The sequence below is a fragment of the Eublepharis macularius genome, chromosome 6, assembly GCF_028583425.1.
Source record: "Eublepharis macularius isolate TG4126 chromosome 6, MPM_Emac_v1.0, whole genome shotgun sequence".
In the NCBI taxonomy this organism is placed as follows: Eukaryota; Metazoa; Chordata; class Lepidosauria; order Squamata; family Eublepharidae; genus Eublepharis; species Eublepharis macularius.
In genome coordinates, this window is record NC_072795.1 from 104,750,699 (window position 1) to 104,776,018 (window position 25,320).

The window sequence follows — 25,320 nt, forward strand, 5'->3', positions numbered from 1 at the left end:
ACTCCTCTTGATCAAGTGGAGAACAAGTGAACGGCAAGTGAACAGGGAGGAATACACGTGAGTCTGTTCACTTGCCAGGCAAGTGTCATTTGTCACTTGAAGCTTGGCCCCTAGAGCCAAGCTACAAGTGATGAATCACACTTGAATGACAAGTGAACAGACTCACGTGTATTCCTCCCTGTTCACTTGCCATTCACTTGCGCTCCACTTGACCACATAATGATCAAGTGGAGTGCAAGTGAATGGCAAGTGAACAGGGAGGAATACACGAGTCTGTTCACTTGCCAATTGCCATTCAAGTGTAATTCATCAGTTGTAGCTTGGCTCTTAGTTTTTTTTAAAAATGAAAGCCGGGAATTCAGAGAACAAGCTGCATCTATTATTACAAAAATATATGAATATAGCAATATGAAAGTGATGATTTTAAAATGATGGAAAATGAAATCAAGAGAGGAGGGGAAAGAAGATGAATGGGGGAGAAGTGGTTCAACTTTCAGAAAAAGATTGGGATAAACGTCGTCTCAAAAGAACTGGGGAGAAAAACAGGAAGAAACAGGAAGTCTCTATGGTAATAGAGACTAGAGTGCAGATGTACCAACAACAGATAAAAGATACCTTTTCTGCACTGGTAAATGTACATACCTATGCTGCTCCCCTGAGCATGGCCAGCATAATATATTTTCTCCTGTTTACTTTTCTGCAGAACAAAGTTTGTTATGGCTGAAAGATCGTAGATGCCCATTTCATGGATACTGAAAATGTAAAAAAAAAAATGCTTGTGAAGTGTGTTCATCATGATCTTTGTGCTGCACTAGTATATTAATATGCTCAACAAAGGAAAATACTTAAATAGCAAATTCACACATTACCGAGTTCACAGATTTATCTGTTCATAGGCTAATATGAACCTCTCTCTTTAACACACTGCTTTTTTAGGCCCAGACAATATCTCATTTAACCAGTTCCTTGAGGTCCTGCAGCACAGAAATAGTTTTACCTCTAGATTTTGCTGATTGAATGAAGTGGCCCATTGAGTCCAGTGGAACTTACTTCTGAGTACATACGCATGTATTTGCCTTCACAGTATTTGGCTGAACCTGTCAGATGGCAGGAGCTCCAGTGGTGGGGACATGAAAAAACAAATGCTAATGGGGCTGGTGGGCCAATCAGACAGGTTGGAAATGCACTCCAGCTCACCCAAAAGAAGGGGATTTTCTGTTTTTTTCCCCCAGTTATGGTTACAGTTTCACTAACCTTATTGCACATATTCCAAGCTGGTTCAAAAATTATATGATGCGCACCAATTCATTAAACAAACCTGCCCTGCTGCTAAACGTTTCCTGTTCCACATGTTGTGTTCTGTTTACACTAACTTGCAACTTTTCTTCCCACTGCAGATCCCATGTCAGTGGCAAGAGAAACATCCCTTCTTCTAGAGAAACAGGTAAGGGGGGCTTTCTGATCACCATCACCTCCATTTTCATTGTTGTTCTGCTGCTGCTGAGAGAAGGCTCCTGGATGTCCCAGTGGTAATAAATTTCTGTTGGTCTATTTCCAGACAGACCATCCAGTGGCTGCCCTTGTCCATCTGCTTCACCACTATTGTACATCCCAGAGAGGTTTGCTATGTGTGTTTCCCTCATACAGTATAATTTCTCTAAAACTTCCCCTCACTCTGGAAGGAGACACAGGCAGATGACTTGTGTTGAATGGCAAGTGACTGACATATCTGTTGACCAAGCTCCTTTTCATATTTCAGGTGGAACTTCATTCCTGCAGCAGTTCAATCCAGACTGGTTTTGGTTTTGACCTATAAAGCCCTAAACAGACTGGGACTAGCATACCTAAGGGACCATCTCTCCCTGTATGTGCCCCAGAGAGCACTTCGTTCAACCGTAAAACATCTACTGGTGGTCCCTGGCCCTAGGGAGGCTCGGCTGGCCTCTACCAGGGTCAGGGCCTTTTCAGTCCTGGCCCCAACCTGGTGAAACTCTCTGTCTGAGGACACTCGGGCCCGCCAGAATCTTGTATCATTTAGGCGGGCCTGTAAGACAGAGATGTTCCACCAGGCATATGTTGGAGGCTAATTTTAGCCCATCATTGCCAAGCCTTCCACCGATCTCCCTCTACAAGAGGTATGGAGAGTCCATTCACGCTGGTTGCCCCGAAAGGGGTACAGTATTTTATCTGTTGCTGTTTTTACGATTGCTTTTAAGTTGTAGTTTAATCAATGTTGTACCTCACCCTGAGCCCGCTTGCGAGAAGGGCGGGTTAAAAATAAAATAAATGATAAATAAATAATAAATAATTAAAAACAAGAAGTCATGTTGGCCTGATGTTTGGGTTTGGAGGTAATTGTAGTCACTCAGCCAGTAAGAACATCCCAAAACTGGTGGACCACCTCATTCCTCCAAGTCATTAAAGTAACACTTCCCCATCACCCAGCTTGGAAGTATACCTCCAGTACAGAACTGGACTGCAAAAAAAAGGCAGGATAAGGATTTCCTGCTGAAGGTATAGCACTGGACTCATAGTTTGTTTCCTCAACAAGTGCCCTGAAGAAGCATCCTTAAAGGGAATGTAGCCTATCTTTTGATTGTATCCAGAATGCTGCTTTACTCATTTTCAGTTCTTCTGTACAGTAAACAGCAGTGAAATACTCTGATTGGCAGTGAAATACTCTGCAGAACTGCAGGTGGATATTGAAGAGGGGCAGGGTGGGATTTTTTGATTTGATGTTGTTGTTTTATTCCAAACTATGTGTCTCATATGCCTGTTCTCAAGGAAGTTCATATGTAGTTTTTAAAATGTTACATAAACCATTACTGAATGTTTAAATGTTTAATTTTGTGCTGACTCTGCATTGGTAAGGGAAAGGGTCTGGCACCTCAGACTGCGGCGTGTTACACCAACTAATTTACTCCAGAAATATCACACTAAAAGGAGGCTTGGCTCCCACTTCAAGCCTTTCATATATCAAGGTAATCAGGCCACCATGACAAGTTTCTAAACCTCATGATGTCACGCTGCAAAACCTTTGCAAACAAGAAACAAACACTTTTAATAAACAAAACTGCACAAGACCAACCACAATAAACCTGAACCATCACTCAGTCTCTGCTCCATGTTTCAGTTGAAAAGTCGATGAGGATGTGGAAGAGGGTGGGCCTAGCAGGCCTCAGCCTGTGCTGTTGGTAACCATTCTCACCGCTTGCCCCAGAGGCATCAATGAATGCACTGCTTCCTGGAGGGGTGCCTCCAGGCAGCAAGGCAGCACTCCCCAAGGTCCACTCAACCTCAGCTTCATCCTCTTCTAGGTGCTCTGGAGGTGCTGTGTGCAAGACAAGAGAGGTACCTGTTAAAGAAAAGCACAGCATAAACTTCCAGCACACTCTGTTTTCACACAGACTGTCATAACCAGAGGTAGCAGGAAGGTAAAAGTGGCAAAGGGCAAAGGTTTTCATAGGCTTTACAAACTAGTGAGGAGCCCCCTCCTTTCTCCTTAACCCACACACCACTCAGAGTGAACAAGGAAATTTTGAGTGAAAGGGTTTCCTTTGAAGGAAGGAAGGAAGGAAGGAACTTACTCTACAGCCGTTTTCTGGCTCTAAGCACCCTCTCATGGACTATCAGCAGGACAAGTCCCCTCTGCCTTTCCCCTGCTGGAACGAACAAACAAACCAATTTCAGCATGCATACACCAACGGGAGGAAACTGGAGAAGGAGGGGTGGTTCATTGAGGGGGTGGTTCTGTCTTCCATTTTTGGAAGGGGAGGATTCATTTACTCCACCCACCAGCAAGCAGCCCATTGAGGGGAAGATGTCATTGGGGAATGTGTCACTTTAGTAACTTCTTACCACGTGGATGGTCCCAACACTCTTCTACTATGAGCAGGTCCAGCATCATCCTGAAATTCTGAAGATCCTCCTTTCTCCCAGTGCAGAGCTCCTCTGGCAGGAAGAGTCTTGAAGAGTCATGTTTCTCTTCTTCATCCTCCTTCTCCTCAGCCCATGCCAATCTGCCTCCTGTAGCTCTTTCTTTGGCTGTGACTGTTGCTGCTAATTCTGCATCCTCCTGCACACTCTTCTCCCTCCAGCCACTGCAGCCAGACATTTTTTCCTTGGCTGGCCTAAGCTGGACCCAACAAGACATGAGTACACAGTTGCTTGTCATTGTACCTTATGGTCCAATATGCCTGGTGCTGGGGGAGTTGAGAGGGAGTCAGGGCCACTGTAATGCTGGGTGTAATTGTGGATTTATCTATCCACTGATCTGAAGAGCCGGGGGGGGGGGGTGCTTAAACATTTAGGGTGCTTTTCTGCTATATGGTGTACTTGAGAAAAAGTGCAGTAGGTTGGCAGTTTAGTGTTCTGTGTGATTTTTGTGCCATGAAGTACAAAAGCAGCCATTTCCCCAAACCCCCTTGAAAAGAACAGCGTGCAGGTGTGCATGTGCAGCCAACACTTGCCTTGCCTGCACACAACAAACCAAAACTCATGATAACAAAAAATCCAAACAGATCTGATCCAAATTGGCAATGTCCCACCAGAAACAAACCAATAACAGAACTAAGTTTGTTCAAAAACCCTGGATACAAAACTGAAATGGAAATTTTCTCAGTACCCATCCCTCAAAGATATTAACATTTATGCCAAGTAACAAAGGTGTCAAAATAGCACTAAACTTTGTTGAAGAAGAACATGATTTGAACTCAGAGAGAATAAAATTGAATGTCTCACTGCAGTCATGCCAAATGAAATTACCTGAGATCCCAAAATTCTTTTTTTTCCCAAAAAAATTATTAATAAAAATTGTACAACATGGTGTGTTTGACATGGTGTCAACACTGATACCTGCTGGATACAAAAACTGACAATGACAAAATAAGCGACTTGTACAACCTACTGAATCCCTTCAGACTCTCATAGTTGCTAAATAAACATTGGACAGGCATTTAGGGAATCCCCAGATGTCAAAAAAAATCAGATCTCTAAAGTATGGATTTGCTGGAACCACTTCTTGTTGAACAAGATAATCCACCACTTAGAGCCAAAATTCTTGGAAAGATCTTTGATATGTTTCCAAATTTGGCCTAGTTGAATGAATCATAATTCTATTTTGAATGAAATGCTCCCACAAGCCATTATGCCGCATTTGTAGTGTCGGGCTCTGTTTCTCCTGTTTTTTCGCAACTGTAGTTCTAGCAATGGCTAGGAGAGTTGTAATTAATTTGGCTTTATTTTGGAGCAATTCAACATTGGAGAGTCAGATAGCAAAACCATTTCAGGTATGGCTGGCAAATTACACCTCATTATTTTCTTTATCTCCATTAAAAATTTGTCCCCAAAATAGTTGGATAATTGGACAGTGCCACCAGCAATGTAAAAAATTATCCACCTGACCACAGTCCTTAAAACATTTAGGGCTAATAGTTGGATGGATTCCATGAAGCCTGGTTGGGGCTAAGTACCATCTGTTTAAAACCTTTAATGGATTAAAACGCATGCTGAAAATTTTTGATTTATAATTTGGAGCATTTGTAATTTTTGGCCATTCAGTTTCCTGGATTCTGTGTTGGCAGTCCATTTGCAAAAGCACTTGGCAATTCTTCCTTTTTTCTGTTTCCTGCTTCACCAGGATTTTATAAATATGGAATATAAGACCTTTTATATTACCATCTGTATTTCTAATAAGACACTCAAACTCTGTAAGGGTTTGAACTAAAAAAAAATAAAATTGAATGTTCCGTACTGTAGTAGTCAAATGAAATTACCTGAAATCCCAGAATTCTTCTTGGTCAATTGTAAGGTGTTGGTGTCTTCTAGACCAGGAATTACCTCTGTTATTTCCAATCCACACATCATATCCAGCATCAGCTAGCATGAAGCCCAGGCTATTGTTGGGTAAGTTTGCTACCCAGACACTGCCTTCCATTAACAGGCAATGCATCAACAGTATAGCTGCCTTTGATCCTTAAAAGCAGAAAACTTTAAGTTAAAAAGCTGTAACACACCATGAGATTAAGAATTCTACAACATGAACCACAGCAGCTAGAATGTTGGGTTTGAATGTGAGGAAGTAACATTCAAATCACGTCTTGTCTAGGAAGCTCAGAGTAGAATACTCATTCCCAAAACAACGGACATAATCAAATCCTGACATTTCTTTCCCCTTTTAAAAATTTTCTTCAGGAGACACTACAGGAGGAGGCAGTCTGTAAAGGAGAAACCCAGGTCTCACCTCTTGTTAAAGTGTGTCATGGAGACACATGTACACTTAGATACTTAGGGGTGTGCATAATGGGAAAAAAGAGCCAAAAATACACACAGAAATTGCAGGTTCAGCTCATTAAAGCAACTTCTGGAACCCTGAACCAAATCTGGGAAACTAAATTGTAACGAGTTCCTCCCACCAAAAAGTGTGTGTGTTCGTTTCTATTCATATCTTCCAGCAGTACATTGAGTACTGGCAGGCACTGAGCTTGTCTCGCAGGGTAGTTATCTTGTTTTTTCTGAATAGCATTCAACAGTCAGAGTCCAAGGGGAGAGAGACTTTATGCTATTAAGTAATTCTCTTGGCTGAAAAAAAGAATGAGACCAATGTGCATGAGTGATCTCCCCCATCCCTCACCACTACCTGGAAAATGGCATTCTCCACTTCCCTGTTAATTGCATCCTCACAAGAGGAGACTGCTCCCCTCCTATCAGTTTTGGAAACATTTGGAAGGGAGACTTCAATCATAGGCTGCAATTTTAAAGACACTTCCCTGGGAGCAAGCATAATTGAATAACATGGGACTTAAATCTGAGTAGATCTGTTTAGGATTGCTTCCATGGTCTTTCAGGGCTCTCTCTTTTTCTGAATCATATGGCAAACATACCTACACCAACCTTTCAAAATAATACTGCCTGCCCACATAGCAAAAGGAAAACTTATGGGGAAAACATAGGTCTTTGGGGGCAGGTCAGGAGAGGAATTCAGTTAATCATTCTGCTTGCTTGCTTGTACTTGGATGATGGAGAAATTTGGCAGCAAGAATGCCCCATTTTCCAGCAGTACATTGAGTATGAAAATGCCCTTCATTGTGAGAACAAAACTACAGAACGAGGAAACTTAGCAGCAACCGGCGATAGCAGAATGCAAAGGTAATAAGTTACTAGCACTATAGAAAAAGAAGAGGTGAACATGAAGCAGGATTGTTTTCAATGTTACTGCAGTGCTCTGGTTAAAGCAATCTCCTACTTGGGAGTGACCCTCTGCTGCTGTCCTACCCAAAAACACTTGCCTTCTACAGGTCCATTGTTGTGTTTTTGTGTGTTATATTGTGCTTAACAAAAAAAACTCAGTGGTTTAGACTAGGTGGTGGATTAATTATTGATGCTGCTTCTGGTTAAGTGCAAAAATAGCTTCCCTGGAGCCTCGTTTTCCTGCCCCCACTCCTTTGAAAAGAACAGCTTGCATTTGCACATGTAGGGCCAACTGTCAGGTCTTGCCAGGTATTTCCCCAGTCACTTCACTGCATCACTCCAGTGCATAAGTTAAAGATGATTTTATTAAGGAAAGATACTAGTTTCAAGATACTGTAACATTGACTGGAATGGGCAGGGGGTTGGACTAGAGGGTCTGTATGGCCCCTTCCAACTCTATGATTCTATGATTCTATGGAATGCCTAAAAACGGGAAAGTCAGTTCAATTATAGGTTAGTGTCCCCTCCCCCAGGAGGAAGAAAGTCCGTTAGGAGTTTAGGTGCCCTTCGCCTGGGAAGCAGGGAGAGAGGAAGGAGAGGAGCACTACTCAGTCTCTGTAGTAGCTTCAAGGACACATTCCCAGGCTCAGCAGGAACTAGGAATCAAAACACTGTGCCTGAAAAAGAAACAGTTAGCAACAGGTCTACACAACTCTAGTTCCCTCTGCACTCCCTCAGAGGTACTGGAGTAAAACACACATGAAACAGAAAGCATGAAATATGGCAGATATGCTGGGGCGTATCTGGGGCGTGAAAAAAGCCAAATATATCAGTTCTTTATATCTATATCTATATCTATATCTATATCTATATCTATATCTATATCTATATCTATATCTATATCTATATCTATATCTATATCTATATCGATCAATATAGAAATTAGCATTGGACTGCATAAAAAATATCAAAAGCAGACTATATAACAGAAAGTAACATTAGATAGTAAACATAATATCAAAAACAAAGTATGTCACAAACTATTAAAACTACATAATAATATCACAAAAAGTAACATTAAAGGATAGATATATCAAAACCAGATTATATAGCAGGTTATTAAAACTACATATTTCTCTTCTCAACCCCCCTCCCCACTTATTTATGTTAAAATATATTATACGCGCTGTTTTATATTCAACATATTAAGAAAAAACTTATCTTTCAGCCATATAATCAAAAAAGACTTTCCATTTTTCCTGAAATTCTGAAATTGGCGTGTTATGCAAACTGCCTGGGCTCTACTTAGCAGGGAAGCTGCTCCATCAAGGGCTCAGTTTCTCCACCTGCTCAGTCCCGCTCCCTGACTGCTCTGGATTGAAAGGAGTTGCTGCCAGGAACTGCCTGCTGAAGCTGCCTGTGCTGCTGCTTACTAGGAAAGCTGCTCCGTCTGGGGCAGAGTGGAGTAGACTTTGGTAAGGGACCAGTGTGGAGTCAGGGATTCCAGCAGTCCTGGGACGAGGAAGGTATGGCAGTAGGACTAGGTGTTATAAGGGAAGGACACGGAGATACAGGTCAGCTCGGAGCCCTTCCAACCTTCTTCCTATTCTGAGATATGTTAGTAGTGGGTTAGGATTCCATGCTTCTCCCTGACACTGATGTTGTGTAGTGCCAGGTCCATTAATAATAAGACCCATATGCTGCAGGACTATTTTGCAGCAACTAAGGTGGACTTGGTATGTGTGACTAAAACTTGGGTGAGACAGGGTGAAACATGATTGAGCTACACACACACCCCAGGCTTCTTGATTCTTCATCAGTCCTGGATCGCTGGCCAGGAGGGGTAGCAATACTCACATGAGTTTTTTTCCCCTTCAGGCTGCTCCTCACACCAAAGATCACTGGCATTGATTGTGTAGTCCTGGTGGGGGTGCTGTGAAGAGTTTGGCTGTCTGGTGTATCTGCCACCTAGCACACCAGCAGCTACCCTGTTGAGCCTGCTGGAGGCAGTGGCTGGCTGCGCTTTGAAGTATCCCAAGCTATTAGTTTTTGGTGACTTCAATGTCCATGCTGATGACAACACTTCCTCACAGGCTGCAATCTTAGTGTCTTCCATGGCAGCACTAGGACTCTCAAAAATTGTGGCAGCTCCCATGCATCAGGCAAGCCACATGCTTGATTTGATCTTTGGGATGGGGATACATATGGACCTAGATGTAACTGAAGCAGTGCCATGGTCAGACCACTTTGTACTGAAGGCCCATTTGGGTGCACCAACTCCCCCACCCTGCATAGGCAGTGAGTTGATTTATGCTCGCCGGTGAAGACTTATGGATCCGCTCAGGTTCTGGAATGCTCTGTGGGAGCCGATGCCCCCTGGTGGCTCATTGGATGTGCTGGTAGAGGACTGATATGCTTGTCTCTCTGAAGCCATTGATGAAGTTGCTCCCTGTTGCATTCTCTGCCCCTGTACCAGACTAGCCCCGTGGTATACTGAGGAGGTATAACAGATGCAGTTTGAAAAATGGCAGAGGAAAATATCAGATTTTGTCTGGGCAGGCAAGAAGCCTCGAGTGAAAATGAAAGTTCTACAAGATGCAAAAGAAAGAGGCGGAATGCTGGTGAAGTGGGCCATAAATTTTAACAAAGAAATAACAATGGAGGCATGGGAATACTTGTGGAAGACCACAATGAAGATTACAACGTGCACTAGTATCAAAGAGAACATTTACAAAATGATTTACCGTTGGTACATGACACCAAAGAAGATTGCACTAGGGAATTTGAACACTTCTAACAAATGCTGGAAATGCAAAAAACATGAGGGTTCCCTCTATCATATGTGGTGGACGTGTGAGGTAGCTAGGCAGTACTGGGGGGAAATAATAAGAGTAATAAGTGAGATTTTACAATTTCAAATCAATAAGAACCCAGAACTCCTGCTACTAAACTTGGGAATGGAGGGCATTCCAGCTCATCACAGGACATTGTTATTTTATATGACAGCAGCAGCTAGACTTTTGTATGCGCAAAAATGGAAAGTACAAGAAGTGCCAACTATTGAAGACTGGATCTACAAATTGCTGTATATGGCAGAAATGGACAAAATGACAAGAAAACTGAGAAACCTTGACCCAGGACAGTTTAACACAGACTGGGAGAAGCTGAAACAATATTTGGTGAAGAATTGGGAGGTGGGAGGAGAACTGTGGCAGTTTGAGAACTATTGAAGTACAATAAAATGCAGAGGGGGGTGACTTTACCCGGGGGGGAGAAGAGGTAAACGTGAATCTCTAAGCAGTTATGTTATTAGATTGATATATATAGAATAACAAATAGAATATTGATAGAAAATAACTAACCATAAGGGTTAACTATAAGGATTGACTAACTAATAATATTTTCTTTCTGGTAAGATTTGTATAATGTACCAAACTGAATATGTTTATCTGAAGATATATATGAGTCAAATTGATTGACATCATATGATGACAGTTATATAGATTTACTATTGAAGGAGAATAGAAATACTAATGTAATCAAATATAATCAAATATAACTAAAACAGAAAGAAGATAGAATGAGTAACACATAGAGTATAAGTTAAATTGCTTGATTTATATGAATGTATGGTTTATATGGTTTATGATCTATAGAAATATTTGAAATTGGAATTATGAAAAATGGGATAAATTGTTTATCCAATATGGAAATAAGGACTCACAGTTAGGGTACAGAGTATTAAAAATAGTTAAAGAAGTATTGCTTAGAATAAAGGGAGAATATACATTTGTTAGATAGAGGAATTTAAAAGGAGTAAGGGAAAAGGGACAAAGGGTTGGAAAACTGTTGGAAGTCAACAAAAAGGGGGGAAAGGGAGGGGGTTAGAAACTGGAAAATGGGAGAATTGATTGTAATGTGAAAATAATTGATCCTAACCCAATAAAAAATTTTCAAAAAAAAAAAAAGAAAGAGGCGGAATGCAACTGCCCAATCTAAGACTTTACTACGACGCAATCTGCCTAGTGTGGTTGAAAGATTGGATGATGCTGAAGAATAAGAAATTATTGGCCCTAGAGGGATATAAAAAAATATTTGGATGGCATGCATATCTATGGTATGACAAAGTAAAAGCGAATTCGATGTTCTTACATCATTATATACGGAGAAGCCTATATGCAACCTGGAAGAAGTACAGAGACTACTTACAAGAAGAAACCCCCCTGTGGGTGGTTCCGTATGAGGTAATAGATCCGAGAGCTGTCGATACTGAGCAACAGTGTTTAACTTACAAGGAGATAACCCGAATAGAATCTTCTAAACTTAAAATAAAGACACAGGACGAGTTATCACCAAATTATGACTGGTTTCAGTACAGACAGATCAGAGATCTCTACAATTCGGACTCTGCAAAGGGAGGTATAAGAACAGAGAATTCGGAACTAGAGCAGACACTTTTAAAAGATGACAAGAAGGAAATTTCTAAGGTATACCAAGTACTGTTGAAATGGTATACTGAAGATGAAACAGTTAAAGTACAAATGGTGAAGTGGGCCATAAATTTCAATAAAGAAATAACAATGGAGGCATGGGAATACTTGTGGAAGACTACAATGAAGACTACGACGTGTACTAATATCAAAGAGAACATTTGCAAAATGATTTATCGTTGGTACATGACACCAAAGAAGATTGCGCTAGGTAATTTGAACACCTCTAACAAATGCTGGAAATGTAAAAAACATGAGGGTTCCCTGTATCACATGTGGTGGACGTGTGAGGTAGCTAGGCAGTACTGGGGGGAAATAATAAGAGTAATAAGTGAGATTTTACAATTTCAAATTAATAAGAACCCAGAACTCCTGCTACTGAACTTGGGAATGGAGGGCATTCCAGCTCAACACAGGACATTGTTATTTTACATGACAGCAGCAGCTAGACTTTTGTATGCGCAAAAATGGAAAGTACAAGAAGTGCCAACTATTGAAGACTGGATTTACAAATTGCTGTATATGGCGGAAATGGACAAAATGACAAGAAAATTGAGAAACCTTGACCCAGGACAGTTCAACACAGACTGGGAGAAGCTGAAACAATATTTGGTGAAGAATTGGGAGGTGGGAGGAGAACTATGGCAGTTTGAGAACTATTGAAATATAATAAAACGCAGAGGGGGGTGACTTATCCGGGGGGGAGAAGAGGTAAACGAAAATTTCTAAGCAGTTATGTCATTAGATTATATGTAGAATAATATATAGAATATTGATAGAAAATAATTAACTATAAGGGTTAATCATAAGGTCTGACTAATTAATATTATTTTTGGTAAAATTTGTATAATGTACCAAACTGAATAAGTTTATCTGAAGATATATATGAGTCAAATTGATTGATATTATATGATGATAGTTATATAGATTTATAATTGAAGGGGAACAAAAACAGTAATGTAATTAAATATAACTAAAGCAGAAAGAAGAAGATATGTAGAATGAGTAACACATAGACCATAAGTTAAATTGGTTGACTTATATGAATGTATGGTTTATATGGTTTATGATCTATAGAAATATTTGAAATTATGAAAAAGGGGATAAATTGTTTATCCAACATGGAAAAAGGGACTCAAAGTTAGGGTACAGAGTATCAAAAATAGTTAAAGAATTATTGCTTAGAATAAAGGGAGAACATATATTTGTTAGATAGAGGAATATAAAAGGAGTAAGGGAAAAGGGACAAAGGGTTGGAAAACTATTGGAAGTCAACAAAAAGGGGGGGAAAGGGAGGGGGTTAGAAATTGGGAAATGGGAGAATTGATTGTAATGTGAAAATAATTGATCCTAACCCAATAAAAAATTTTTAAAAAAAAAGAGGAGGTATAACAGATGAAATGGGAGCTGAGACAGCTAGATCGAGTGTGGCAGCATACTTGGGATGAAGGGGAAAGTTCATCTTATACAACACTTATACAACACTGCCTATGAGATGGCAGTGAAAGCAATCAAAAAGGAATTTTATGCTGCTTCCACTGCATCCGCAAGTTCCTGCCCTGCTTATTTATTTAGAATAATTCAATCTTTCTCCCTATCACAGGGAGAAAGACAAAGTGTCGATATGGAACTTAGCTGTGAGGCCTTTGGAAGCTTTTTTTGTGAGTAAAATCTTGTCCCTCTGCCAGGACGTTCTGGCCACGGTTGATACAGTGAACTTGGCCATCTTCTGGTTTGGTTTTAGATAACTTCAGCTGCCTCTCCTAGGATGAAGTTGACAGGACCCTGACTGTTGTGAGGCCTACCACTTGCCCCTTGGACCCTTGTCCATCATGGCTGGTTAAATCCAGTGGTGATGAAATTCAGGTCCCATTGGTGAAGATCATTAATTTATCTTTGAGCTCGGGCATGTTCCCTGGAGCACTGAAAGAGGCAGTGGTAAGGCCCCTTCTGAAGAAGCCATCTTTGGACCCCACCAATCCATCCTGTTACCACTCAGGAGAGATGGGCATGGAACAAAAAAAACCCCGAACCACATGATTTGTGGTTCGTAGCATTCCATGGAATATTGAACCACGAACTTTGGACCTTTTCCCAGTTCGTGGTTCATTGTTCCGTGGCATTTCAATCATCCTGCACTTACTGCTGAAGCTGATGCAGGGCGTTTGAAACAGACAGCCCCTTTCTTCTGCTGCCTGGCAGCAGAAGAAAGAAGCTGTCATTTCACTGACCCCACACTAGAACCAGTGCAGGGTCTGTGAAATGACAGCTTCTTTCTCCTGCTGCCGGGGCTGTCAGTTTTACAGACTCCACACTGTTCCACCACAGGGCAGCAGAAGAAAGAAGCTGTCATTTCACTGACCCCACACTGTTCCAGCGCAGGGTCTGTGAAACTGTCAATCTGACAGCCTGGGCAGCAGGAGAAAGAGGCTGTCAGTTTCACAAACCCCGCGCCAGTTTCAGCCCATCAGCTGAACCCTGCTCAGGGTCTGTGAAACTGACAGCCCCTTTCTCCTCCATAGGTGCTGTCAGTTTCACAGCCCCCATGCTGGGTTCAGCCGATGGGCTGAAACTGGGACGGGTCTGTGAAACTGAACCTGGCCACAGAATGGCTGGAAAAATCCGTTTGTTCCGTAAACACGTGTTCCCATGGAACACATGTTTTGGTGCAAATGAACCAGCCATTCCATACAGAATTTTGTCCCATGGTTCATTTTGTGCCCATCTCTACCACCCAGCATCAAATCTCCTGTTCCTAGATAAGGTGATTGAGAGGGCAGTGAAGGAGCAGCTGCAGGTACTCCTGAATGATCCCTCGGTCCTGGATCCATTTCAGTCTGGCCATGGGATGAAGACAGCGCTGGTCACCTTCACATCTGAATCAAAGTGGATCAGTGTTATTGGATCTGACAGCAGCATTTGACATGGTCAGTTATGACCTTCTGACCCACTGCCTCGCTGATATGGGTACATGGGGTTGCCTTGCAATGGGTGGTCTCTTTTCTCCACGATCAGGGAAAGAGGGTGGTGCTTGGAGAGCAGATGTCACCAAGGAACTCACTGGTATGTGGTATTTCTCAAGGGTCAATTCTCTCCCCAATGCAATTTAATATCTATAGGGGCCCCCTTGCCCAGTTTAGCCTGAAATTTCGGACTGGGATGCTGCCCTGGATGTTTTGGCCAGGGCTTTGGATGCTGTGACTGTATGGATGAAGCAGAGTAAGCTGAAGTTGAACCCTGTGAAGACAGAGGTCCTGTATCTGGGTCAGGAGTTGTTGAGCTCAAGAATCTGTCTTCCAACCTTAGATGGGTGCTTTCAATGCCTGCATCAATGGTAAAGAGCCTGGGTGTGATTTTGGATGCCTTCTTGTCAATGGAGGCACAGATCTCTTCAGTTGCCAGATTTGCGTTTTTCTATCTTCGGCAGGTCAGGCAACTTGCTCTCTGCCCATGACCTAGCTAGAGTGATCCATGCAATGCTCACCTCCAGAATGAACTACTGTAACTCACTTTATGCAGGGCTATCCTTGAAATTGACCCAGAATCTGCAACTGGTCCAGAATGAAGCGGTGTGGGTCCTCACAGAAACCCAATTTAGGACAGATATTTGACCTGTATTGCACCAGCTGCACTGGCTCCTGGTTGAATTCTGAGTCAAGTTCAAGGTATTAGTGTTAACCTTTAAGGCCCTTAATGGACTTGGACCTGCATATCTTCAGGAGGACCATCTCTCCCTCTGTGTTTCCCGGAGGGTGTTATGCTCTGCAGATCAACATCTGATGGTGGTCCTTGGCCCCAAGGATGTTCACTTAGCCTCAACCAGGGCCAGAGCCTTTTTGGCTCTGGCTGTGGCCTGGTGAAATGCTCTCCTAGTTGAGACCCAGGCCCTGTGGGACTTATTACAGTTCTGCCAGGCCTATAAAATGGCGATGTTCTGCCAAGTCTATGAGAATGGTTGAGGAGCTGGTGAACTATCCTGCCAGTCCCTTGCCTGTTTTGTTCTGCTTCACTGTCTAATGAGATCCGTTGTGCCTAGCCAGATTGATATGTATTGATTTTATTGTTTTATGACTGTGGTTTTATGATGTTGTGACCCTCCCTGAGCCCGCTTTATTCATTCATTGAGTCACGTCTGGGCAAAGTTCCACCTTTCATTTTGTTGCACATACTACTCTCGCCGCCATCGACATATATTTAAAGAGTTCACTGTGTTCTTCTGCAATATTATTTCTTAGTAAAATATTTAATAACATATTTTGGGTCTAGCACAAAGCAGAGCTTTAATACGTTTTGCATCTCTTAGTGTATTTTTATCCAGTATCTTTACCTCCTGGAATTCTGTTCAGAGTCAGGTAATACCCATCAACTGTAAGCACTTCATATTCTTCAGAAGGATAGCCCCAATACTTGATTTTCTCACTCTGCAAGGATACCAAGTCAAATGTTAGGCCCAAATTGTTCAACAATTTTTTTAAAAAATTATTTTATTTTATTATTGGTTTATACAAGGAAGGACAAATTATATGGTAGCAAACTAATCAAAATTTACAGAATAACATACTTTAAACTTACAGTTCAATATAAGTTATCCAAAAAGACCACTTTGTTTAATAGTGTGTTAAATTCTTTCCTCTTTGTAATAAGGTTCATTTAATTATACTAAACATTTATTTAACTTTATCAGACTATTTTTTTAACCTCTGGACATCACCATTCTCTCAATATCTTGCAAATACTATTCTTGTAACAGTGATAAGATGCTAAATAATATGAAATTGTTTCTCAGCATAAGAAATATTGTTTAGCAAAAATATTTCAGGTAGCATAAGTATATTATGATTTAGACCTGAACTTTTAGAACAACTACTACAAAAAGCACTATTTTACTATCCATTAAAGGTAAAGGTAAAGGGAGTCCCCTGTGCAAGCACTGAGTCATTACTGACCCATGGGGGGACATCACATCACGACGTTTTCTTGGCAGACTTTTTACAGAGTGGTTTGCCATTATAAGAGAATTATAAACATTTAACCCAGCTTTTTCACACTTAAAAGGAGAACCAAACTGATACCTTTGAGTCCTATCAAGGTCCCTTAATGGCAGATGCCAAAGGAGAGATATTATGAGCATTTATTTTTATACTTATCCCAACAGCCTAAAAGATTATTTATAAATCACAAACTTTTTTCCTGTCTTCTTTTTTCACCCACAAGATAAAACGTAACAGCATTCTGACACAGGATAGTTGGACAACAATTTCATTTGAATCTTTACCACAATTATAATCATAAAACCAATAGGGCAGCCTCACTAAGTTCACAGCATCATCATGATACTTTCCAATGTTTGAAAAAGCTAAGCCATCATTTTTTATTTTATTTTTTTGCATGATAAATTGGCTTATCCTAGGTTTCTTCTTATTCTAAACAAAATCCATCAATAATTTCTGCCGCTCTTAGTATTGTTCAAGATTACAACAGAAATATTTGCCAATAGATATCTCACTTTGGGCATAATCATCACTTTGTGTTAACCCTTCCAAGCAGAGACAAATTAAAAAAATTGCCATAAATCTAATTTATATTTAATGTCTATAATCAGTGCTTTAAAGTTATTATGAAGTAATTACTACTCCTAAATATGTAATCCAGTTACTATTTATTTTCATATCTAATATGGAGCATTGACACCAGTCCATGGGAGCAGCAAAGTATATGAATGAAAGTCCAGAGCACATGAACTACGCCTTTACATAATTAGAAGTTCTTGTGGAGGATACAGTTCTCATTCCACAGTGGAGTAGAGTGGCTCACACGACTACAACAATCAAATAAATTTTGAATTAGGGATAAGCTGTCACTACTACAGTTTATTTCTTTGAGAGCTGTAAAATATCACAGTACTTACAATATTCATAAATTGTTCAGGATTCATTTCTGTTTTACTTTTAACTTCTGGACTCACAGTCCTTTGAAAAGCCATCATAATGAGCAACAGCCACATCCTGGAGAACCTACAAAATATGGAAAATTTTAGAGAGTGAAAGAGATTTACTTTATAGTATAGTGCCTGTGTTCCAAACACCAAAGATCACTTCAACTTCCCATGCTGGTATTCCGTGCGATGGCAGGAATGTGGGTGATGACGGCAGCCGCCGGGCCTGGCAGGCAGGCCCGATGAGCCGCCTCCCCTCAGGGAGCGGGGGGTCTGGTTGCTCGCCAGCAGCACCCCCCATGTTCCTACCCGCCAGGCCAAAAAGGAGTGTGCTGGTATTCCCGGAGTGGGCGGGAGAGGACCTGTCATCATGAGGAGGGGGAGGGGGAATATCCCCCAGCATCCAAGGGTCCTCACCCAAGGGTCCCACTGAGGAACAGTGTGGCGGAGGCAGCCAACAGTACACACCTTCCTGCCTTGACGGAAAACATGGGAGGGAGAGGACCTGTCATCATGAGGAGGGAGAGGGAGAATATCCCCCAGCATCTGCGGGTCTTCACCCTAGGGTTCCATCGAGAAACAGTGTGGCGGAGGCAGCCAACAGTACACACCTTCCTGCCTTGACAGAAAACATGGGAGGGAGAGGACTTGTCATCATGAGGAGAGGGAGGGGGAATATCCCCCAGCCACTGTGGGTCCTCACCCAAAAGTCCCACAGAGGAACAGTGTTGTGGAGGCAGCCAACAGTATACAACTTCCTGCCTTGCTGGAAAAGATGGGAGGGAGAGGACATGTCATCATGAGGAGGGGGAGGAAGAATATCCCTCAGCATCCGCGGGTCCTCACCCGAGGGTCCCACTGAGGAACAGTGCGGCGGTGGCAGCCAGAAGCTCACACCTTCCTGCCTTGCTGGAAAGGATGGGAGGGAGAGGATCTGTCATGTGGAGGGTAAGTGGGAAGATCCCACCCCAGCCACCAGGCCAAAGAGGACCGTGCTGGTATTCCTGGAGTGGGTGGGAGAGGATGTGTCATTCGGACCGGGGGCCTGATCCCCCAGCCACCACGGGTCCTCACCTGAGGGTCCCACTGAGGAACAGTGCGGTGGCAGCGGTCAACAGTACACACCTTTCTCCCTTGATGGAAAGGACAGGAGTTTCAGGACACATTCCCACCCAGCTGAAAGAGGTCCCATCAGTCCCATTGACAGGGGTGCTGCCACATTGTCAACAGATTGTATCCGTGCACAATACAATCGACTGCGCGAGCGCAACCGAGCTGTGTAACCAAGGAGGGAGCAGTAACAGGATAGTCCCTCGTGAAGCAGGGGCTGACTTGATCCACCTTCCTGCCTTTGCGGAAAGTAGGGGATGGGCAGGACTGGAGGCATTGTTTGGATGGGTCAGAGTGGTTCCTGAGAGGGGGAGATGGAAATGGGACAGCAGCAGCAGCAGCAGCTGACATCGGCCACCTTCCTGCCTTTGTGGGAATGACATCATTCAAGTGACCCATTCCCCCCTGCTCAGAGGGCTCTGCGTTTGCAATGGATGGGGGCACCATGCAGCTGAACTATATGTGCAACAGTTCCTGAGCTGCTGCTTAAGTGCCCAAAGGAGGCTGCCATCAGCAGCATCACCCACCTTCCTGCCTTGCCGGAAAGGATGGGAGGGAGAGGACTTGTCATGTGGGGGGTAAGTGGGAAGATCCCCCCACAACTGCCAGGCCAAAGGGAAGCGTGCTGGTATTCCTGGCATGGGAGGGAGAGGACGTGTCATTCAGACCGGGGGTCTGATCCCCCAGCCACTGCGGGTCCTCACCCAAGGGTCCCACTGAGGAACAGTGCAGCGGCAGCTGCCTCCTGAGCCATCAGCCTTGAGGTTGTAAGCTGCGCTGTCCCAGACCCCGAGAGAACAACCTCTGCCAGCGTGACCTGCCAGAGCGCTTTGCTCTCACTAGCATCACCCTCAGGGCAAAGTGATCCTCCCACTGACCCCCGCTCAGAAGAGCTTGTGGCTCCCTTTCTCCCCCCAATGGATGTTTCACTGAGTGAGGAGGGAGACAGGCTCAGGTGGTGCCTCTTCAGATGCCAAGTCAGGGCCGTCGAAGACAGATGCTTTGGGGGTTTGCTCCTGCGCACCAGGACATCACAGCCACAGCACCACACCACACAGGGGTCATCAGGAAGGGCCCAAAAGTGCTTCCATATGGAGGCGTTGTAACGCCGGCCACTAACTGTCCCAGGGGAAGGAGGACAAACGTTTACAGGCTGTGCTGCGGGGCTGGACACAGACGACAGGGTGAGGGATGGACTGCGGGAAGGGACACCACCAAGAGTTTGGGATGGGGACGGGAGGAATCATTCATAACACACATACCATTCCTCCAGGGATCCATCGCCCACCTACCTCTCCTCAAAATATTGAGAGAGATTCTCTCCCTCCTGCGCAAAGACCTCTTGGGCCTCCACAGCCGACATAGGTGATTTGGGGGGAGCGGGAGGACTCCCTGCGTCCCCTGAGCCACACCCAAAACTGCTTTCCACAACTGAACCAGGAGGACTGTAATCACACTTCACCCCACAACCACCCTTGGCAGCAAACACGAGAGGAAGACTCATTGTGCCACCAAACTAGATTTTAGAAGGACAGGAAAGGAGATGACTCTGTGTGCCCTCCGCCATGGTGCCCACTGAACCTGGCAGCAGCCCTGGCATCAGAGGGAGGGAGGGACTAGAGCCCTAGCCCACCATGCCCACAGATCTGAACAGAACAGGCACTAATAACACAGTGTGACCCCTCAGTTGAGGTGCTCACTGAGCTTGGCCCCAGGGCTCGGCAGCAGCACTGGAACCACAGGCTGGGGCTACAGCCATAGCCCAGCACACCAAGATGCCTGGGCAGAACAAGCACAGTGACTAAGAATAATAATAGTAATAATAAGAATCACAATAAAAATGATTAGGATTGTGATAATAACATGAATCATTTGGTGAGCCCTCAGCCGAGGTACCCACTGAGCTTGGCCCCAGGGCCTGGCAGCAGCTCTGGCACCAGAGGGAGGGAGGGACTAGAGCCCTAGCCCACCACTCCCACAGACCTGAACAGATCAGGCACTTATGTGAGCCCTCAGCCAAGGTGCCCACCAAGCTTGGCCCCGTGGCCTGGCAGCAGCCCTGGCACCAGAGAGAAGGAGGGACTAGAGCCGTAGCCCACCACTCCCACAGACCTGAACAGATCCGGCACTGATTAATAATAATGTGAGCCCTCAGCCGAGGTACCCACCGAGCTTGGCCCCAGGGCCTGGCAGCAGCCCTGGCACCAGAGGGAGGGAGGGACTAGATCCCTAGCCCACCGCTCCCACAGACCTGAACAGATCAGGCACTTATGTGAGCCCTCAGCCAAGGTGCCCACCGAGCTTGGCCCCAGGGCCTGGCAGCAGCCCTGGCACCAGAGGGAAGGAGGGACTAGAGCCCTAGCCCACCACTCCCACAGACCTGACCCGATCAGGCTCTGATCAATAATCAATGTGAGCCCTCAGCCGAGGTGCCCACTGAGCTTGGCCCCAGAGCCAGGCAGCAGCCCTGGAACCAGAGGAGATAGAGCCCTATCCCCCAAAGCCAAGCTCAATTGTACTCTGTCTCTCTCCCCAAAGGCTAGCAAGTGGCAAGCAAGAGCTCTGTCCCACTCCACTGCTAGCAGAAAGTGAAACCCAGCCTGGGATCCCATGGCTATTTATAAGCATGGGTCCCATTCAGCAACACAGAAGGTCTGTGTTTGGCCATCAGAGCTGCCTATCAGGGTTTGCAGGGATGAGATTGGAGTGCCCATGGCTACAGAACACCCCCTTCCCCCTCCCTCCCCTGGGTGTCTTCTTCCAACTTGTAACTGCTTTGCAGCTCCGTGGTTGGAAGGAAGCCCTGCTGATCAAGGAAAGCTGGGCTTCCATTTGGGTTTCCAGGGCGACAGAAGGAGGACAGACAGAGCTCAGGCATTCCCCTGGCTCTGTTGCCAGGGGAATAGATTGCTGGTGCCTGGCTTCCCGAACCACGCCCGAATGCAACAAACCAGGCTTCTTCCGAACAATCACGAACCGCCGGGTCACGATCGTGCGATCATCATTTTCGTAGGTTTTTGAGGTTCGTAATGCAGTTTGTTCCCATCTCTAGTTTGTACGTTATTGATATATTTATAGTTGGGAATAGATTAATATAGTACACGGTTAATTAGATTGTAAATAGGAATAAATGATATAGTAGAGAAGCACTTTTCGCACTTCGGCACTTTAAAACATAAAAAAATGTAAAAAATCATTAGAACCAATTGATAGTTTTGTTGATATTCTTTAACTCTGGGAAGATTTTACTCTTGGATACTCATTTCCAGACTATGCTAACTGAACATCTATTGGCCAGATTTCAAAAAATACCAGTGGAACAACACCTCTGCCCATGTGGTCTTCTTAACCAGGTGGAGGACATTGTACACTATGTTCTACATTGTTTCTTCTGAGTCCATCCAGAATAAACTACTGAACCAATTTCTTGTAAACTTTTTTTACTCTGATGAGGAATGTATAACATTTTTATTAGCTGATTTCCCCCCCCCCCTGTTTACTCTTAAAGTGGGCATTTTTCTCTCAATTAACATAAGGAAACATTAAATTTTGCTAATTCTGTAAGGATTTTAGCCAAACTGTAATTTTATGTACTCTTTATGGATTTTCTACTTCCTTCTTCCACTTCTTTTGTATCACCTTAGTTTAAAATTTTAAGTTTTGCCATGTAAATAAGTACCTATGTTTTAACTCTTTTGTTGTAGCATATGCTGGTATTAGGGTTGCCAATCCCCCACTGGGGGAGGGGGATCCCCTCCTCCCACCTGTAGAGGCCTGGCCAGCAGAAGAAAAGGTGGGGGAATGTGCCTCCCTGGGCATGTTCATGGGTGGTGCAGCATGCTCCTGCACCACATGAGGCCAATTTCACCTCAAACAGGCCAAATTGGGCCTGTTTGGGGCCTAAATTGGCCTGCTGTGAAATGTAGGAGCTTGCCATGGCCCTCTCAGAAGCATTCCCACAATTCCACAGCAGGCTGAAATGGGCCCATTTGGGCTGAAATTATCTTGCTGTAAAGCAAAGGAGCACTCCAGGGCTTATCGCACTGCCCCAACAGTGCTGCCACACTGCTCAGCAGGCCAATTTCGGTGCCAAACAGCCTCAATTTTGGCCCCAAACAGGCAAAAATTGGCCCACGGTGGAGTGCAGGAAGCATTAATCTAATATGTGTATAGGAGATGCTTGTTACAATCACTATTACTTTGGAAATGCTGTGTGAAATATATTTTTTGCTCTTCAATCCAATATTCAGAATTTTGTATTAAAGCAAAAATTCTGTCTGCAGTGCTCTCAAAAATATTTGTCTTTCAGAAGCCAAAACCTTATTTCCTTGTAGATTTTAATAAAGATGACTGGAAAATGTTTTGGAATATATAATTTGTAAAATTACTTGGATAACAATTCCTCTTTTCTTGCACTGGGTCTGTAAGAGCTCCCCTTTTCAGAAAAGTGCTGTTCTCTAAATGTAGATCAAAACAATCCACACACTGGGGCCATGTTTATCTAGGGAGGGTGCTTTTACAAACTGAGGACCCCCAAGGATATAAAATATACTAAAACAAAAAGAAAAAAACAGGAAGCTTTGAAAGTCCACAAAATTGGAGAAGCAGTAAGTGTGCTGGTACACATAGTTGCTGCTTTTTAAAAATGCTGACTGAGATCTTGCAACATCACAGTCATGCTATGCATAGCCAGCAGAGGAGATGGGCTGTAGGAGGGCTATGATGATGAGATACTATCATGACAGGAGGGGGAGGTGGCAACAGGGACAGTGATGATCATAGAAAGGAGGAGGTAGTGTCAATCCGGGAAGGAAGTCTGAAAATGACTTTTTTTTTTCTATGCAAGATTTCACCCACAAATTTTCAGGACAAAGACATTATCCTTCCATTGTCACTAAAGTCTCTTAGGAATTAATACTTGATCATGGAACATTACTTTGGGTGTTGAAGAATTAAATTAATCCAAAAATCAAAGGTTTGGAAATATGTCTCCCACAGCAAAGTCTCAATATATAGCAATAAAGTTCATCTTTGAGTTCATCTCCTTCAACATTCAAAAAGCTTTATACCAGTACAACTGGCTTTGCTGTATAAGGAAGTGATTCCAAGGTAAAATCCAAAGGTAAACTAGAAAAAAGAGGGTTGAGAAATCAAACTACTGCCCAAGAGTTAAAATAATACAGAAAATTCTTTAAAATCCACTAATAACAACTCACCTAGAGAATCCTTGGTTTCCTTCTACTTTTCTTATTTCAGACACCTCACACAATGATGTTCCCTTACTGATGCTTGATTACTAGTAAACAAGTTTTGGCATGTATGACTCATCTTTAGACAGCAGAAATGGCACCAGAGGCATTTTTAAAATTAAAAAAATAACTAATTTATTTTAGAGGAGAAAGGTCAGCTGAAATCAGGTGTTGAAAATTCCTGAGGCAATTCAACACATGCACACACACACATCTGAGGTATAATCAGAACATGTATAGACATCAGTTCTTATCCTCTTCACAAATACTTAAATGCTTATATTTTGCTCCTTTTGTTCCCTTAGTTTTCCCCAAACACTCTAGTATACTTTTTTACAGTATTCTCTTTCTCTTTTGGAGTTAGGAATGCTGGTACCCATTTTCTAGTACCCAAATCCCTTTCTCTTCAAACACCAGTGCTTTCCTTCAGTCACAAAATAGTACAGATCCAGTAGCACCTTTAAGACTGACCAACTTTACTATAGCATAAGCTTTCGAGAACCACAGTTCGCATCAGATGCAAAATAGTAAAGAGTCCAGTAGCACCTTTAAGACTAACCAAATTTATTGCAGCATAAGCTTTCAAGAACCACAGTTCTTTTCGTCAGATGCTTCTGACAAAGAGATGCATCTGACAAAGAGAACTGTGGTTCTCAAAAGCTTACGCTACAATAAAGTTGGTTTGTCTTAAAGCTGCTACTGGACTCTTTACCATTTTGCAACTACAGACTAACACAGCTAACTCCTCTAGATCTTCCTTCAGTTGTTAACTGAATCTGAAGGTCTTCACAGGCTGTTTCTAAGGGAACTCTTCACTCTCCAGAGCTACCTCCCTGTTTGACTGGGTAGGAAAAATCTCCTTCCCTTAGAAGATCTATCCTCTTTTCTTTGGAGTCTGCACTTACTTCCCAAACTTCCTTGCCAACTTTTTCAGAGTTCTCTGTCAGTGTTATAGTAACTGCTCTCTGTTGGGACTCTGTCTTCCCTCAACTTTTCACAGTGGATTCCTCTCAGTGAGGACTGAAAACAGACCCTCTTCCCCCCCCCCCCCCGCTCATGCTACCCAATCAGCTGCCTTGGAGTAGCCTGTCACTCAAAGCTCTCTTTTTCTAAGAAGGATTAACTCTTAACAGTCCTGTAGCTGTGTGTACAGCACTTCCAGGTTTTTTAAAACGTGCAGTCCATCACAGTATGTCATCAAAAAAGTGTATCTCCTAATTTGGCTGTCAATGACAAACCTATTTCCAAATCTTTCTTACAACTATAATAAAAACAAACTTTAATATTGTTTATTGATTATTTAATATTGTTGTCAAGCATTCAGAGTCATTAATCAGGTAGTTTTCCC

General features: G+C 43.2%; 1 protein-coding gene across 1 annotated transcript in view; it reads right to left on the reverse strand.

Annotated features, from left to right (window-relative positions):
• The window catches only part of LOC129332715 (lipase member M-like), a 31,190-nt gene extending 13,508 nt beyond the window's left edge, over nt 1-17,682 (reverse strand). Inside the window, exons 1-6 of the mRNA XM_054983941.1 lie at nt 17,644-17,682; nt 16,006-16,099; nt 15,302-15,316; nt 9,432-9,440; nt 5,775-5,973; nt 643-752 (exon numbers count right to left, since the gene is read on the reverse strand). Coding sequence (XP_054839916.1) covers nt 643-752; nt 5,775-5,973; nt 9,432-9,440; nt 15,302-15,316; nt 16,006-16,099; nt 17,644-17,682 — 466 coding nt within the window. The remainder of the gene's footprint in view (nt 1-642; nt 753-5,774; nt 5,974-9,431; nt 9,441-15,301; nt 15,317-16,005; nt 16,100-17,643) is intronic.
• Nucleotides 17,683-25,320: the final 7,638 nt, after the last annotated feature.